The sequence below is a fragment of the Sinocyclocheilus grahami genome, unplaced genomic scaffold, assembly GCF_001515645.1.
Source record: "Sinocyclocheilus grahami isolate Dianchi unplaced genomic scaffold, SAMN03320097.WGS_v1.1 scaffold423.1, whole genome shotgun sequence".
Taxonomy (NCBI): Eukaryota; Metazoa; Chordata; class Actinopteri; order Cypriniformes; family Cyprinidae; genus Sinocyclocheilus; species Sinocyclocheilus grahami.
In genome coordinates this window covers 437,081-455,488 of record NW_015505602.1, presented here as the reverse complement: position 1 = coordinate 455,488, position 18,408 = coordinate 437,081, and the positions used below count along the sequence as shown (strand labels likewise).

The following is an 18,408-nucleotide window of genomic DNA, read 5'->3' as shown; positions in this document are numbered from 1 at the left end:
TTTATTGTGTATTTATGTGTATTATCTTTATCGATGTACCTTCACTGTTATTAATTCTTTGGAATTGTAAAACATTTTTATACAAGGTAAACAACATTTTTATTTCATAAACGCTGTTCTGTTTTCAAATCTGCGGGACAGAGTTGGAGCCAAGACCATTTTGAGAGACGACTCTTATAAGCATTACGGTATTCTGTGCCCGCTGCTGGATGAACACTAGCTTATAAAGCACCTAGTTCACAGGTGACACGATACACACCTGAGCAACATCGCAGCACAGGTCTGGTATGTTCTGTTTCTGTATTTAATTTATTTATTTGAATGACATTTTAATTGATTATGTATTCAATTTAACGCCAGTTTTGGTTTGTCTTAACAAATTGAAAAGTGCTGACATATGTTTTAAATTATGCATGAGGTCTGAAGTGATAGAACTCTTCTAGAACAATACTTAGTCTAGATTGTATTATATATGCCCTTCATCTCCTTGAGTACCATGGTTTTACCATGTTTGTGGACACCTTTTATGGTATATGATGGTGGTATGCATAAGTATTAAATGGTAAAACCTACCAACACCACTGATCCCACCACATACTGTCATGTATAAAGTTTATGTCTATTTTGCGTCCAAATCCATTCTGTAGACAATATAGTGAAGTATTAAATGGAAATGTATTCTGAGATGAAGTGGGTCATTGCACATATGTTCTTGAGCATATCTGAGTGTATATGGGTTTGCAGTTTCATCGTAACAAATTAATGATTTAACTTTACCTGAAAGTCTTATTTAAAAAACAAAAAAAGATTTATTGAAAGTGGGTGTAAATAAAATACTTTATTTATAATAGGTATGTATGATTTCCTCTAACACAGAGCAAAAAAACACGTGTAAACCGTATGCTTTCTTATCTGAAGTTGACATATGGCTGTTATCTCTCAGGTGATTTTCGTGTGTAATTGTAGCAAAGCTTGGGAAGTTTATTTGACCTTGAGTGTTGCAATTCCTCTATGGCTTTATTGCAGGTGTAAACATGCCATGCCCATATATTTTGGTATTCGCACAGAACTCGAATCACAAAATCAACATGAATGTTTCGTGTCAAAACGCTGGCCCTTAAACTTGTTTTTTTCTTTTGAAATGATGATTTAGGTCGCAGAATGTCATTGCAAATAACAAATTGTCAGAATGTCGCTAAATTAGATAACAAAATAGCCTATGATGCACGCTCGCTTCTTAAGCAGAACGTTTGACAAATGTGTTGAAAAATGAAAACAAAACCTTTTGTATTACTAATACAGAATGCAATGACTTCAAGTGTCACTTAAAGCAACTGTATGTAGTGTTATGTGTTTTTGTGACATTGCAGCCCCCTACAGTTAAGCGAGTGATGAAACTCACTGTCTTAAATATACTACTGTCATAATTACATTGGATCACTGTACCAAAATCGTTAGATAGAAGACAGTGTCTCACTGTACTTGTGAATGGAAAAATGCGCAACCGCAACCGCAATATGGCGGAATAAATCCCGTCTTCTAAATAAATGAAGCTCTAGTTGCCATAAAAGCATTTATGACTTAGGACTGCACATGCGCATTGACTTATCTGTCATGGAATAGCTAATTGAGCATAAGAAACAAAAGCAAATATGGTAGCCGAGTGAACAGATTTTCCATGAAAGCGAATTCGGCTGAAAACGCACATTTGTTAAGCAATCCGCCCTTTTCGCGGGATTTCGTACCGGCTAACCAGTGTTGGGGAAAGTTACTTTTAAAAGTAATGCATTACAATATTGTGTTACTCCATAAAAAGTAACTAATTATGTTACTTAGTTACTTTTTATGGAAAGTAATGCGTTACGTTACTTTTGCGTTACTTTTTAAATCTGGACAGGGCTTGCTTGTTTGTTTTTAAAATAAAAAAGTTATATTTTTGGCAAATATAAAAGCCTTTTCACACCAAAAGTGAAATGAATAAACCTCAGGCTGAAGGAAAGTCAATTTACGTCCGTACAGTAGAATGCAGAAGAAGACATTTCAACACAATAAAAAAAGACACAAATGTTTGTCCAGAGGAATTTTTGCTTATTAGTATGATTGAACTAAATCATCAAAAGTCAGAAGCAAAGACATTGGTTAATAGAATGGGATTAAATACATAAAGGATATTTGTGTTGTTTAACATTTAATTATTGCAGGTTTGCGTCATATTCTGAGTTGCATTATTTTTATTCATTTTGAGGAATATTGAATGTGTTTTTTTTTGTGAGCGAGATGAATTAACGCATATTCATATTTATTTTAGAACTACAGTAACATCTGATTTCTCTCAACATGGGGACAGGAGAGCTGTCAATCAATACATTGAAAAAATAAAAAGTAACTCAGATATTCTCTTGAAAATTTAAAAGTAATGCGTTACTTTACTAGTTACTTGAAAAAAGTAATCTGATTACGTAACTCGCGTTACTTGTAATGCGTTACCCGCAACACTGCCGCTAACTATTATTACATGTTGAATAGACGTTTGGGGAGGAACGTGGGGGAAAAACAGAAACCATTCGGCTTTTATAGAAGTCAGTGCACCATCAGAATGATTCTGAAACTTACTTGATGTTTTAAGGTAAACAACTTACAAACATAGCCTACAGCTGCTTTAAGTGTCCAAATATTTTGTGGCTATATGTACTGTGTATTGTAATAAGGTTCAACCAAAGACTTCCTTCAAGTAATCGCATTAAGTTTTATTTAACTTTTGGGGCCCTTGTGATTGTGTCCTCTGCAGGGCCGTGGGACCTGTTTTATCTTCTCTGCAATTTTATATGATCTGAGCATATTGCTTTCCAGATATCACTGATTCAAATCATTCATAATCACTCGGAGCTATTGTTCCAACCACAACCTAAACCATTAATTCATTAGGCAAATATTTCATGTTTCATATGACCTGTGGTCATTTAATATGGAGGTATTTCCCCTGCGTCCTGCCCTCATCCGCATGGCTGACACAAACTCGTGATTATGAGTAAGAGCTCTGAATGCTATGTAAACTGAGCTAAACCCTTTATTTGCATTTTACTTTGTTTTTGCACACACGCACAGAGAGAGAGACAGTCCTGTCACATGACTTCATCCTGTTTTGCAGTTCATATCCTGGAGCTCTCCAGAAAGCCAAAGACGTTGAAGAGAAATGCAATTGTGACGTGTATGTGTGTACTGCTTTGTTTGGATAGTTGCCTGATTTCTACATGAGTAAATGTTATTATAATTTGACAGATGACCATTAGTTGCTGGTGGACGTATTTGCTCATGGCATGTCTTAAAATCTAAATGCCACATCCGTTTATCCTTGCGAAATTCCCATGTGCTTTGAGCTAAGTTGAGTTAAGCTGCCATGTTTCCCATGAGCCTGCTGATTATGTAACAATTTGTCACATAGCTGTGGACTTTTGCATTTGATTAAATAATTAACCATGTTATAGGGCCTCACATTTGTGTGAATCGATTAGATTAGGGTCAGTACATCATTGAGGCAGACTGACTGTGTAACATTTTAATGCATTTCTGCTGTCATTAAACTATATACAGTATAGTGTTGTTATTGTTACCTACAACTATTACAAATCATTAACAAAACTTTGTGTAAACTAACTGAAATACAACAATTACTAAAACTAAACTAGAAATAAAAATTAAAAAGCTAAACAGAAAAAAAAAATCTAATAAAAATGACAGAAGCACATAAAATTGCTAACACCTAACAATAGAATAAAAAAAAATAGAATTAAGATGATAATTTAAAATATTAATAAATACTATAATAGTATATAAATAATACAGGATTAACTGGTTAAAAATGAAACTGCCAATTAAAAATATTAATAAATGCTGTAGTGTGTGTGTGTGTGTGTGTGTGTGTGTGCATGTTTATGTGGTTTATGAGGACACAAATTTGTATAATAGCATGGGTATGACATAGGTATTACAACGAGAAGGTGATTTATGAGGACATTTTCATTGTCCCCGTAATTTAAAAGGCTTATAAATCATTCAGAATGAGTTTTTTTGAAAATCTAAAAATGCAGAAAGTTTCCTGTAAGGGGTAGGTTTAGGGGTAGGGTTGGTGTAGGGTTGTCTGTGTCTGTGTCTGTGTCTGTGCCTTTGCCTGTGCCTGTGTCTGTCTCTGTGTGTGTGTCTGTCTGTGTCTGTGTCTGTGTCTGTGCCTGTGCCTGTGCCTGTGCCTGTGCCTGTGCCTGTGCCTGTGTCTGTGTGTGTGCCTGTGCCTGTGCCTGTGCCTGTGCCTGTGCCTGTGCCTGTGCCTGTGCCTGTGCCTGTGCCTGTGCCTGTGCCTGTGCCTGTGCCTGTGTCTGTGTGTGTGTGTGTGTGTGTGTGTACACTACCAGTCAAAAGTTTTTGAACAGTAAGATTTTTAATGTTTTTTAAAGAATTCTCTTCTGCTCACCAAGCCTGCATTTATTTGATCCAAAGTACACCAAAAGCAGTAATATTGTGAAATATTTTTACTATTTAAAATAACTGCTTTCTATTGGACTATATTTTAAAATGTAATTTATTCCTGTGATCATTACTCCAGTCTTCAGTGTCACATGATCCTTCAGAAATCATCCTGATATGCTGATTTACTGCTCAAGAAACATTTATTATAATTATTATTATTATTATCAATATTTAAAACAGAATAAAAAGAGCCAAAGCTCAGCATTTATCTGGAAAAAAATCTGCATTTATCTTTTGTAACATACACTATACTTTTCAAAGGGGGGGGGGGCGTATAGAAATTAATACTTTTATTTAGCATTAAATTGATCAAAAGACGTTGATGATAAAGACGTTTATGATGTTACAAAAGATTTCTGTTTCAGGTAAATGCTGTTCTTCTGAGCTTTCTATTCATCAAAGAAACCTGATAAAAAAACCTACTCGGCTGTTTTCAACATAATAATAATGTTTTTTTAGCAGCAAATCAGAATATTAGAATCATGTGACTGGAGTAATGATGCTAAAAATTCAGCTTTGAAATTACAGGAATATATTACATTTTAAAATATATTCAAATAGAAAGCAGTTATTTTAAATAGTAAAAATATTTCACAATTTTACTGCTTTTGCTCTATTTTGGATCAAATCAATGCAGGCTTGGTGAGCAGAAGAAACTTCTTTAAAAAAACATTAAAACTCTTACTGTTCAAAAACCTTTGACTGATAGTGTGTATGTAAATGTAAAAATAAATACTGTAATGTATAACATACATTACAGTTACATATAAAGTGTGTATATATATATATATATATATATATATATACAGTGGGGCAACTACAGGAAGCGTCTGACCTCTGTAATTGTAAACAAAGGTTTCTGTACCAAATATTAAGTTCTATTTTTCTATTGTATCAAATACTTATTTCATGCAATAAAATGGAAATTAATTATTAAAAAATCATACAATGTTATTTTCTGGATTTTTTTTTTTGATTCGGTCTCTCACAGTTGAGGTGTACCTACGATGAAAATTACAGATCTCTCCATTCTTTGTAAGTGGGAAAACTTGAAAAATCGGCAGTGTATCAAATACTTATTTGCCCCACTGTATACAGTATATATATATATATGTATATATATATGTTAATGGATAAATAGATATTGTAAATGCATTTTATTGGCATTATATCAACGGTTGGCTCCCTATCAGCATTATTGGCCCATATCAGCCGAGCTTCTCTGTGCTAATGCAGACGTGGAGCAGGTCACTCAAGCAGGCTGGACATTTACTGAAGGAGTAGCTTCCCTGTAAAATCACAAAACCATCCATGTAATCACAACTGCTACATAATATCAGCACAAACAGATGTCATTGCGATATGGCATTAGTGTGGGGGAATTACAGCCAGGTTATATTGAGCGTCTCGGGTCAGAAAACATGGCACCTGTTTGAAGGACTGTTTAACATCCTGGTTAACGATTATTTGTGGATATGTAAGAAGCAGGATATTTCAGATGCCCTCAGCATTTTCCATTAATGAAGCTGACTTTGACCGATTAAATAAAGTCAGTGTTTAACTAAATCACAGTTGAAGTGCAATAATATTAATGAATGCAAAGGTAATATTCTAACAACAAATTTCTAGCATCAAGCGATCTTTCCATCCTTACTAAAAATAAATATGCTAGGTTAAAGGGGTCATATGATGCTATTTGAAAGATCATTATTTTGTGTATGGGCATGTTAGAACGAGCCGTTTTAGGTAGGCGTGGCAGGCTCTTAACTTTTATAAAGAATATCTCTTTGGATTTGAGACTTTAGTCTTTGCAACTTTACAGATCTTCTTTATGGACCAAGAGCTTGTAACACTCCAAAGAGAAAGGAAAACTTGAAATATGACCCCTTTAAGCAACATTTAGAACATATTCAATGGTTAATATGCAGGCATTTGGAGCAGGATTTTGGGCCAATGAGGGCATGACAGAACAAAAATAGTAACTAAGCGACCAACAAAATGTCTTGCTTGACCAATTAGAGCAAGAACTATGAGATATGATTGTTTTCGTATCATTGTTTAACCTGGTTTGACCACATTAGCGACATTTCTTACCAGTTGGTTATTTTTAATCCTGTCCGGCCACTCTCTTTCTGCAGTTATGTCTGGCTGGTTGAAGGACGGGGTGGTGCTGGAGGGGACAGGCAGTGGTCAGATGTCGCCCCGCTCCAGACTACGGAGCCCCTTGCCGAGTCGGACGGCGAGGTTACACTCGTCAAACGATGCGACCTCTCCTGACTCAGACAGACAGGACAGAATGAGCAAAGCTAAAGAGCTCTTTGAGCTGTGTGATAAAGAGGGGAAAGGATTCATCACGAAGAGAGACATGCAGGTGAGCCTGGACGGGGTGGTGGCGGAAGTCTATTTTATATGATTTCTTTATACTAGGGATGTGTTTAATGTGTCATATCGTGTTTAAATCCACCAGTGGCTTCAGCAAGAGCTTCCTCTGTCTCCTGAGCAGTTGGAATCAGTGTTTGAGAGTTTAGACCGAGACAGAAATGGTTACCTCACACCCCTTGAGTTCCACACGGGCCTAGGTTAGTGTGTATGTGTGTATTAAAATGAGAAAATAAAAGTGTATGAAGTTTATGTAAAAATGTTTAGTTGTGTTTATAAAGATAAAAACATAAAGGTGTGAATAAAATAAAAAGTGTGTATAAAGTATAAAAATGTACATGATAAAAAATACAATTAATAACCAGTGTTATTTTAGTATTATTTATATGCTATTATAGTATTTATTTCAAAATAATTTTTTAATAATTTCATAGTAACTACTTTTATTTTTATTTATTAAGTTTATTTTTTCATTAAAGTTTTCATAATGTATTGTGCTTTTGTCATTAATTTTAATTAAACAATAATTTTAATACATTTTTATTGTCATTTTTATTTGTATAATTCTGTGTAGCTTTAATTTTATAATTTCAGTTGTAGTTTCAGTAATTTTAGTTCAACTTATTTATTTCAGTTAGTTACCAAAACAATTCTTATTTCTAATTGAATTTTCTAATCTAATTCTAATTTACATTTACATTTTTTGTCTAATATTTATATTTTATTTCAGCAATGATTCAATTACTGAAAATGATATTAATAGATTTATAAACATACAACATAGCGATTTCACGTGTTGAAATGTTTTATTACATATTTCGTACCATTTCACATTTTTAAAAGTAATATGCAGTAGGCTATAGTATACTGTGTGTAGTATGCATTATGATATATGCCTAAATTAAAATCTCTCTGACTAAATTAGGAGAGCTTGTTGGTTCTGGGCCGGAGGAGAGAGCGAGGAGCAGAGAGGGAGAGATGGTTGGAGAAGAGAGAGAAGAGCCGATGGAGATCCGATTCACACACATCCTCATGGAGCTGGGAGCTGATAAACTCTTCAAAGAGTGAGTAAATGTACACCACTGTGTAACAGATAAGATAACGAGAAAGCTGCGCTTGTCTGTTTGCAGTTTAGATCAATATTGGCTTGACAAGCCAGCATACTGTTATTGTACGCATTTAGGTTAACGTTTATGGGCTACATCTGCCAAACCCTGCTTTTTTCACTAGCACTTTACACAAAGTGTATATGAGCTTTTGTTTTAAAGACGTGTCTGTGTGTTAGTCAGTGGGAGCTGTGTACTCTGTGGTGTGAGCTCCACAGGGACAAACCTGAGCTGCTGGGTGTTTTGGAAGAGGTTCTTTCCTACACTGTGTCTCATCTTCAGGATGCACTCAAAGAGAGAGACAATTTAGAACAGGCACTGCGCAGGTCAGCCTTCATTGCATTCTTTTACCTGTTGTAAAATAAACATGTCTTGAGATAAATGAAATGTGCTGAGTGTTTAAATGTCTTACAGGAGAGAGGAAGATCATGACAGAGTGGTTCGGTCCATGTATGAAGACATGGAGAGTCAGTTAAAAGAAGAGAAAGAGAAACGACAAGCTCTGGTAAATATGCACACAAACACGCTCACTATGAAACACGGATTTAAGTTTGACAAACCTTTAGAGGGGGAAATTGTATTTTTATTAGAGAACAGTCTTAGTATTAGAGGAAATTATGATATTGTTCATTGTGGTTATTATAACGATGGTGATGATGATGATTATGGTAATGAAAGATGATGGTGATAATATTGTTAATGGTGATTGTGATGATGGTAATCATAGTTCATGGTGATTGTGATAGTAATGCTGATGTTGATAATGATGACAGTGATCATCATGGGGATTATTGTGATAGTAATGGTGATAATGATGTTGATAATGGTGATGATAATATTGTTCCTGGTGATTATGATACCAATGGTGATGATGATTATGATGATGGTAAATATATATTTAATGGTGATTGTGATAGTAATGTGATGTTGATAATGATGACCGTGATCATCATGGTGATTATTGTGATAGTAATGTTGACAGTGATATTGATGGTGGTGATGATAAATATGATAGTGATGGTGATAGTGATATTGCTGTGATGGGGATAATGTTCATGGTTATTATGATGGTGATAATGGTGATTATGATTTGATAATGTGACCATTCCTGGTGATTATGATACCAATGGTGATGATGGTGATTATGATGATGATAACCATATAGTTCATGGTGATTGTGATAGTAATGGTGATAATGATATTGCTGTGATGCGATAATATTATTGTTCCTTGTGATTATGATCTCAGTGGTGATCATGGTGAATATGCTGTTGGTAATTATATAGTTCATGGTGATTATGATAGTGATGATGGTGTTTATGAAGATATAGATTATGGTAATAATATTGTTCATGATTATATGTAATTATAATAATAATGGTGATAGTGATAATATGATTGTTCCTGGTGATTATGATACCAATGTTGACGATAGTGATTTTGATGATGGTAATCATGTAGTTCATGGTGACTGATGTGATAGTAATGGTGACAATGATATTGATGATGGTGATGATAATATTGTTCCTGGTGATTATGATAATGATGGTGATGATATCGCTGATGGGAATAATATTTTTGTTCCTTGTGATAATGATGTCAATGGTGATCATGGTGAATATGCTGTTAGTAATTATATAATTCATGGTGATTATGATGATAACATTGTTCATGGTGATTATGATAGTGATAATATTGTTCATGATTATATGTAATTATTATAATAATTGTGATATTTATAATGGTATTGGTGAGATCATGATGGGATAATATGATTGTTCTTGGTGATTGATACCAGTGGCGATGATGGTGATTATGATGATGGTAATCATATAGTTCATGGTGATTGTAGTAATGGTGACAATGATATCGATGATGGTGATGATAATATTGTTCCTTGTGATTATGATATCAGTGGTGATCATGGTGAATATGCTGTTAGTAATTATATAATTCATGGGGATTATGATAGTGATTTATGATTATATAGATTATAGTGATAACATTGCTCATGGTGATTATGATTGTGATGATATTGATGATGGCAATGTGATTTGGGTGATGTGATATTTTGATGATGATGATGGTATGATGTTGGTCTGCTCTGTGATGAAGGACAGCATGAGGCAAGGAGACAAGAAAGAGCAGCTACTGCAAGAACTGAGGATGCGAGAACAAGAACTTGAGTTCACGCTCACCAAACAGAGAGAGGTACAGACTCATCATTCACTCATCAACACGTCTGATTTATTAAACCTAAAGCAGCAGGCTCTGTCTCACCCCACCTGTGTGTGTGTAGTTGGAGAGCAGGATCAACAGTCTAAGTACTGATCAGGGTGATGCTCGTGGGGAGAACCGCCGTCTGCAGAACATCAACCAGCGGCTGCAGGACCAACTGGACCAAAGCCGAGAGGAGCTCCAGCACGCTCTGAGCCAACTACAACAACTACAGAACACCATCAAACAACAGCAGAGGGGCAAAGAGAGGTGGGCTTTGAGTTTTACTTGTGAAAATACATTGTTTGCATTACTATTTCTACTACACTCCAAAAGGGGGGTTTGCAGGAATGCAATAGATGAAGCATTTTGGTTCCTCAAAGAACCTTTCAGTGAACTGTTCTTAAAAGAACCATTTTTTCTTTGTGTGAAGAACATTTAAAAAAAATCCAAATAACCTTTTTCCACTATAAATAACTTTTTGTAGAATGGAAAGACTCCATGAATGCTGAATGTTCTTCATGGAACCAAAAGAACCTTCCGTTTTAGGAATGTAATGATGAAAAGTAAAGAACAAAGAAACATAAGCTGCTATTTCCTGATGATATGCTTGTGCATTTTTTATTATGCCCGACTGTTTCTCACTACAGAGAAGTCCTGAAAGTGTCCCGAAACATGCAGAAGGAACGGGAAAGCCTCATGAGACAGCTGGATCTTCTCCGGTAAGGGCGACCCAACTGAAATGGTTACACATTTAGTATGTAGTATGATGAGTGTTCAAGTGTAGGCGTGTGTGTACTGCTCTTATCTGAAATATAAAGCTATAAGAATTGACCAGTCAAAACAGCTGGAGGTTTAAGATGTTTGATTGGTCCGTCTCATTCATAACTAGATTTGATATCTATATTCCAAGGCTGTTAAAAGTCCTGTGAGGAGGAGCTTTATCTTAAAATGTAACTGGAATTCTCTCACTTTCTCTTTTGTAGAGACATGAACAAGCGTCTTCGGGATGATAAAGATGCCCATCTGACACAGAAGATGGTTAGTCAAAAATACCCCTTCATGTCTCCCACTCCTTACCCACCATGCCGCTGTGTTCACACCTTCTCTCCGTGGGTGCGCTCTATTTACCCATATTAACCCTGCCTTTTGCCCATGTAACATAACCCACAATGCAGCTAAATGGGAATAGATACATTCATCTGGATGTATTCCTATGGCTTCTGTGAGCCCATGTTCCCTCGGGAATTCGAAACGTTGTGGATGATACCGGCTATGCACTCTTCTGGAATATTCACATTTTCCAAGTGCAGCTCTGGTTAGTTTATTCTCGGGAGAGCCTTGTTCCATTCGTCAGCCTCCAAGGGACTTGAAGGAAACTCAATGAAGACCTTGTGTGGAACTTTTGAAACTGTGAATATGGAATTTAGCCAATGTGCGCCAATGAAATGAGTCACGTTAGAAGAAAGATTGTTCCTTGTTCGGTCTGTTACAGAAACAAGCGTGATTCCAAGATATTGGTTATTTCTGTTTAAGAAGAGCCTTAATCGCTTAATTCCCCTCTTTCTTTCTTTTTTACAAAGAAATTGGTAATTTAATTTACCAATTACATATCAGTGCCTTGAAATATATGGCACTTTACCTCATTAACGCTGATCTTATTTTGTATTTTTTGTACTTGTAATTTAGTACAGTTTTGTTTGGTAGTTTCTTTTGAAATGATCAGTTCTGTCCAATGACAGTTCATGTGTTTGGTCTCTGATTGACGCTAAATGAACAAAATGTAGATTATGTTAAGATTTAAAGTTGAACAAATGGATATGTTGTCAGACAGTAAACAATAAAAATGTTTATTAATCTTGAATTCATGTCATCATTTTGGGTGATTTACTTGCATGCGCATACACAAGTGCTGTCGTTTCAAAACCACAGTCAACCTATGTCACACATTTTACATAAAAAATAATTTTAGATATATAAAAGCATTGCAAACACTTATTTAAGTGCATCACCTGAACCCATCAGTTTTGCATCAGTTACTGCTCTGGGAGACCAATATGCATAATTTCTACAAGAAAAACTAGACACTACATTTTCTCAATTTTCATTTAAAACAATTTGCAATAAAGATGAAGCTAAAATTTCTTTCATATTTCATCAACTGTTCCTCAGACAGCTCAGATGAAGAACCCTTTGCAGAGGAAGGAATCCATACTGGGGAACTATTTTCCACCAAGGAAATCAGCAAAAAGGTGGGTATCTAACTAAACCTTATACATGCTATATTAATGCACATGACACTCTATTAAAAGACATATATGGACATACATATATAAGATGTGCATTTTGAAACATGGTATAGCTCTTGCCATAATTGCAGTTGCAATCATACACATTCATTACAATTCCGAGTCACAACCTTTAGTGAATACTGGGATTATTTTCCAGATAATTTGTCTTTCCCAATGCTGCAAAATGTTATTTACCATCTTAAAAAATATATGAAGAGTTTATTTGCAACAGATAACTCTGTTAATTAATTTTCTTAAATCATGTTTTTTATTGTGTTATCATGTTTTTATTGTGTTAGTTAGCTGTATTTTCTTAGTTATTATTATTTATTTAATCAAAACAACCCAACTGCAGTTTGATTAATATTAATTGGAATGCAGGAAATAAAACATGATATCTGTTTTTGCAAATTAACTCTTCATATGTTTCTAATTTTCCATTCCTGCTAATGAAAACAGCTCACACACATTTTTTTTTTCAATGTTATTTTAGTATCATTGATATAACTATTTTATTTTTAAATTTTATTTATTTTTTAATTTTTAATTTTAAAGGTTTAGTCATTTTGTTGTGTTTTTGTCATTTATTATTATGCTTATTATTTTAAAGTGTCTATATGTGTCTATATTGACACATCAATTATCAATTTTCATTTCTAGTTTTATTAAAATTTTTATTTCTATTTTTTTTTCTTTAAGTACTTAAAGAAAATGAGAAAGGCTGCCTTGGCAACTAACGGAACTAAAATATGTTTAATTTTTTTATATTTTCATTTATTTCAGTTAACATTTATTTTAAGCAACAGATTTTTTATATAGTTTTAGTTTCAATTTTATCTTTACTTATCGATAATAAGCCTGGTTTACTGCTGGTCCAAGATGGTCTACTAGGTTGAAACCAGGTTCACTAGTCTAGTTAACAATCTATAGACCAACTTGGACCAGTTTTATCGGGATTTTCTGAGCAATGATAGAAGGCAATTCAAAGGTTTTTAATTATTTTATAATTCATACACATTTTTTTGTATTAAAATAATTGTATCCTTTTTAAAGGCAGTTGATGGAAAACCCAAATGACGAGCCTGAGGATTCAGACAGCTCGCTAACAGATTCAAGTCCGAAAAGACTCTCTATAGCTGAAGAGAGAGAAGACAAAACTACCTGCCAGTCAGAGAAAACCATGGTACTTGTGTTTTTACTGTAAAATACAATGTCATAACTGCTTATTACTTTCTGTATGGCTGTGTCTTGGATGCAAATAACAGTAGATGACATTCTCTGTCGCTTCCAAACACAACAAACAATGTTGAGCTCATTAATTCTTGATCTTAACAGCAAATCAAATATTTACCTGCTTGATGTGGCTTTCCAGGAAAACCTTTCTTTCTTCTTTCTCCTCCAGAGCGCATTGCATGACCCGCAGCGTGTGTTTAAGGTGGTGTTTCTGGGGAACTCCGCTGTGGGAAAGAGCTCGTTCATCCATCACTACTGCAGCGGCCACTTCCCCAATAACTTGGCCTCAACTGTGGGTGAGAGACGCTAGACATTTTATGCTCTTGCTTAACTTAATTCCTTTTGTGTGCTGACATGTCACGTGATGATTGATTGACAGGAATGGATTTTCAGGTCAGGAGCGTGATGCTTGATTCAACACCAGTCGCTCTGCAGCTGTGGGACACCGCAGGGCAGGAGAGGTCAGATGTCCCAAAAACGGTTTCATAGAACCAACAGACTGATTTACATAATCTACAATGCAAGATGAGGTTATTAAAAGCAACTGTATGTAGTTTTGTGTATTTCCGCGGCTTTGGAGCCCCCCGGAAGTTAAAGAGAGGAATTCACTGTCATAATTACAGTGGATGGCCGTACCAAAGTCCCTTTCAAGGAAAGTCTGTTCACTCGGCGGCCATATTTGCAACGCCTCCCGGCGCTCATACAAGACCAAGTCCTATCTAAATCAATGGGGGAATCCTGAAATCTCAAAAACTGCTCACTGAACTCACAATTAAATTACATATTTCAAATCAGCAACAAAATCTGAAATGAGCTGCCCCATGAATGTTGTTTCTTATGCTCTAATAGCATTTAAAAAGCTTATTTTACAGGCTAGACCAGCCAATGCGCATACGTAGTCATAGCACGCTTATGACTGTGCATGCACATTGGCTGGTTTAGCCTCAGGTTTCTATGGGAACCGGAGCTTCTAACGGCCGCTGCAGTGCCGCAATGACTTTACCAATCAGCCATTGGCTCTTTCATTTAGAAGTTGGGACTGTTCCGCCATATTGCACGTTGCAGTTTCTCCCATCCATAAGTACACCGCAATGACTTTACCAATCAGCCATTGGCTCTTTCATTTAGAAGTTGGGAATGTTCCGCCATATTGCACGTTGCAGTTTCTCCCATCCATAAGTACAGAAGTGAACTGTATTTGTATTTCTATAGGTGCGTCCCAAATCGCATACTTATGCATTATTCTATGACGTTTTGTAGTACAAATAGTGTGAGTAGTGTGTTCACACAAAAAATTCCAAAAAGAAAAATTGCACTTTAAATACCCGGATGATGCACTTAAATAGCCGAAAAAACAAATGCTTAGTCCCAATTCGCATACTATCCATCCTAAATAGTATTTGGAAATAGAATTAGTATGTCCCAAATCATAGTATGTTGAAAAGAGCATGCCAAAGATTCCCGGATGGTCTACTACTTGAGATTAAAATTCAAAGTGTAGATCGATGCGCATGCTAATGACTAATATTGCCAACAACATTGCACGGTGGACGAGGATTCGATTAGAACTACAATCACGCATAAAAAGTGATATGTGAGATTGACGGACAGGCAGAGAAAGGGGTTTGAGTAATAAATAATCAATGTCTAACCTGATTAGTGTGAGTAGTGTGTTCACACAAAAAATTCCAAAAAGAAAAATTGCACTTTAAATACCCGGATGATGCACTTAAATAGCCGAAAAAACAAATGCTTAGTCCCAATTCGCATACTATCCATCCTAAATAGTATTTGGAAATAGAATTAGTATGTCCCAAATCATAGTATGTTGAAAAGAGCATGCCAAAGATTCCCGGATGGTCTACAACTTGAGATTAAAATTCAAAGTGTAGATCGATGCGCATGCTAACGACTAATATTGCCAACAACATTGCACGGTGGACGAGGATTCGATTAGAACTACAATCACGCATAAAAAGTGATATGTGAGATTGACGGACAGGCAGAGAAAGGGGTTTGAGTAATAAATAATCAATGTCTAACCTGATTAAAAAATATTTATTTAATGCTATGCGCGTTATATTTCATCTGCAGCAACATTGGGAACTTTTATACATTTGGTCATTAACTTTTAAATGCATCATTATGCAAACATACGAAGAGAGTTCTCGTCATAAGCCCACGACTGGCAGATCAACGTGCCTCTTCATTTTCTCTAATTCAATTAAACGAAATGTGGATTTTGTTAACTGTGACAAGATGATTGACAGTGCAGTCAAAGACTAGGGACTTTGGTGCAGTTTAAATGGTGACAGAATGCACGTAACTAAGCAACAGAGTGTCCGTTAAAGACACAGTTATGATGAAGTAGTATGTCCCAAAGCTTGTCTACTATTCTGCTACATATGTAGTTACTATTCTTAACAAAAAGAGTACATACACGCTAAAAAATGTTGGGTTGTTTCAACCCAACTTTAGGTCAAATATGGACTAACCCAACTTTTGGGTTAGATAATCCGAATTGGTTTAAATGGTTGATCATTGTTAGTTGATTTAGTTTCAACCTGCTTGAGCATCTTTGTAAACTGGTTAAAGTTGGTAGACCACTTTGGACGAGCATGAACCTTTAACATTAGGCTATATAAACCAGCTTGAATTGCCTTTGTGTTATTTTATTCCTGTCTAAATACCTGTTCCTGATTTTTCTTAAATATGGTTAATATATATTATTATTTTATAATTTATATATAAATATGTATTTATTTATATTTCCATATTGTTTTATAAAAAATATAATAAAAAATAGTCTATATACTGTATATCTTTTTGGGTAACATCACAGATCTTGTGTGTGTGTGTGTGTGTGTGTGTGTGTGTGTATTAGTGCTGTCGAATGATTAATCGCATCCAAAATAAAAGTTTTTGTTACATAATATGTGTGTGTACTGTGTATATTTATTATGTCTATATAAATACACACACACACACACATTATAATATAAAATAATATCATATAATATAATATAATAAAGTAAAATGATCAAATAAAAGGGTCTTTGTTTATTGCTGAAGTAGCAATTCAAATAGAAAAAATGTAGGATGCAGATTTTAATTAATCTTAATTTGAATTTTCTCTGTGTCTCAGGTTACTTGCCTCACAGGAGGACAAGCAGTGTGAGTCTGTGCTCCGTCTGGACATCCCTGCCAACAGAGGGCGCTGCTGCAAATAACTGGAGCATTACTTCAGAATTCAGCGAGGACTTGACTCATGAATATTAATTACGCCACTTGACGCTCAAAGAATTTAAGAAACAACCTATGAATATTCATAAGCTAAAGGATTCGGAGTGGATAGTCCACCTCTGAACATCAGCTAAATTAATAACCATTTTCAGCAAGGTAAAAAGTTATAAAACACTATCGGGAACAGTGCTACGATCATTTTAGCGTTACTACACACTCCAACTGGCGATCTGTTACACAAAACTATATGTGTGGTACACTTTTAAATCTTTTTTATACTCAAATATATTTATCGTCAGTCTAATGTTAAAAAGTCATGCCTGCATGAGTATTTTCATAATTATTAGTATTAATTTGTGGACTTGAAAAAATGCCATTTTTGGGAACCCAAAATTAAACGTTTACCTTAAATGTTTTCTATGTAAATATTGCATTTAAAGGGGGCATAACACACAGTTTCACCCAATCTCATGTTAATCTTGAGTACCTATAGAGTAGTACTGCATCCTTCATATCTCCAAACAGTCTTTAGTTTTATCATATTTATAAAAAAGAAATATACAGCTTTACGATTCTCTCCAGAAAAAGCCGCGCTCCTGGAGGCACGCCGTGGGCGGAGCTAAAGAGTGACGAGCACTTGGGCGCCGAATGCCAACGAAACAGACATTTGATGCCGTTTCACTTACCGTCTGCAGTTCTGAATCATGACCGGGATCTTTTAAAGCTGGGACCGCTCCGTCTTTCAGTATCAAACCATGTGCAAATCCAGCGTCGAACTGGGCCTCATTTATAAAACGTTGGTCAACAAACTCCATTGCTGCCCCGGAAAAACAAACTGTATCCACTGTTTACATAATGCTGGGTTCTTTAGGAAGCTGAACAAAGTTATCTTTCCCTTACAACCAAAAACACACTTCTTTGGAGACATTCTTCCCGAGCAAGTCCCGTGCAGCGCTGCCGCCGGATGAAGCACATTGATGGGCGCAATCCATAGACTGTATAAAAGCATGGACGTAGTGTCTGTGACGTCACCCGAAGGTTTCTAAAGAGCGTTTTTGAAGCTCAAAGTGGGCGGAGCTGGGCGGAGCCATCTTGGCAGCGCGTCACTCCCGGATAATCGAAAATGGGCAAAGAGGCGGGAGCAGGTTGCTGAAACCACGCCCACCTAGCTCGACGGTGGTGACGGCAGCGGCAATCCACCTGTCACTCAAGTGGCCACGCCCTTAATTATGCAGAACTTTAAGGCTTAATATAATTCAAACAGATGAGTTATAAAAAAAATTCACTCCCCTCACAGTTGTCATGAAGGGCAAAATTAGCTCAGTTGAGCTAATTACAGTTTAAGTCACTTCCGTGTTGGCTTCACGAGAGAGAGCGGGAGGTTGCCGCTTCTCACTCGCTGTGTCTCATTTAGAAGG

General features: G+C 35.7%; 1 protein-coding gene across 1 annotated transcript; it reads left to right on the top strand.

Moving 5' to 3' along the window:
• The first annotated feature begins 241 nt into the window (after nucleotides 1-241).
• On the top strand, nucleotides 242-16,977 carry cracr2b (calcium release activated channel regulator 2B). The gene is made up of 15 exons (XM_016232983.1): nucleotides 242-280; nucleotides 6,660-6,892; nucleotides 6,989-7,100; nucleotides 7,826-7,964; nucleotides 8,186-8,332; nucleotides 8,421-8,511; nucleotides 10,122-10,217; nucleotides 10,306-10,493; nucleotides 10,874-10,945; nucleotides 11,210-11,264; nucleotides 12,396-12,475; nucleotides 13,568-13,697; nucleotides 13,917-14,043; nucleotides 14,127-14,208; nucleotides 16,893-16,977. The coding sequence occupies exons 2-15, from the start codon at nucleotides 6,662-6,664 to the stop codon at nucleotides 16,975-16,977; spliced, it is 1,635 nt and encodes a 544-aa protein (XP_016088469.1). The 5' UTR covers nucleotides 242-280; nucleotides 6,660-6,661.
• Nucleotides 16,978-18,408: the final 1,431 nt, after the last annotated feature.

Coding starts and splice junctions, on each gene's coding strand:
- cracr2b (XM_016232983.1), top strand. CDS start 6,662: ATGTCTGGCTGGTTGAAGGACGGGGTGGTGCTGGAGGGGACAGGCAGT. Junction 8,333..8,420: donor TTAGAACAGGCACTGCGCAG/GTCAGCCTTCAT, acceptor AATGTCTTACAG/GAGAGAGGAAGATCATGACA. Junction 8,512..10,121: donor AAGAGAAACGACAAGCTCTG/GTAAATATGCAC, acceptor TCTGTGATGAAG/GACAGCATGAGGCAAGGAGA.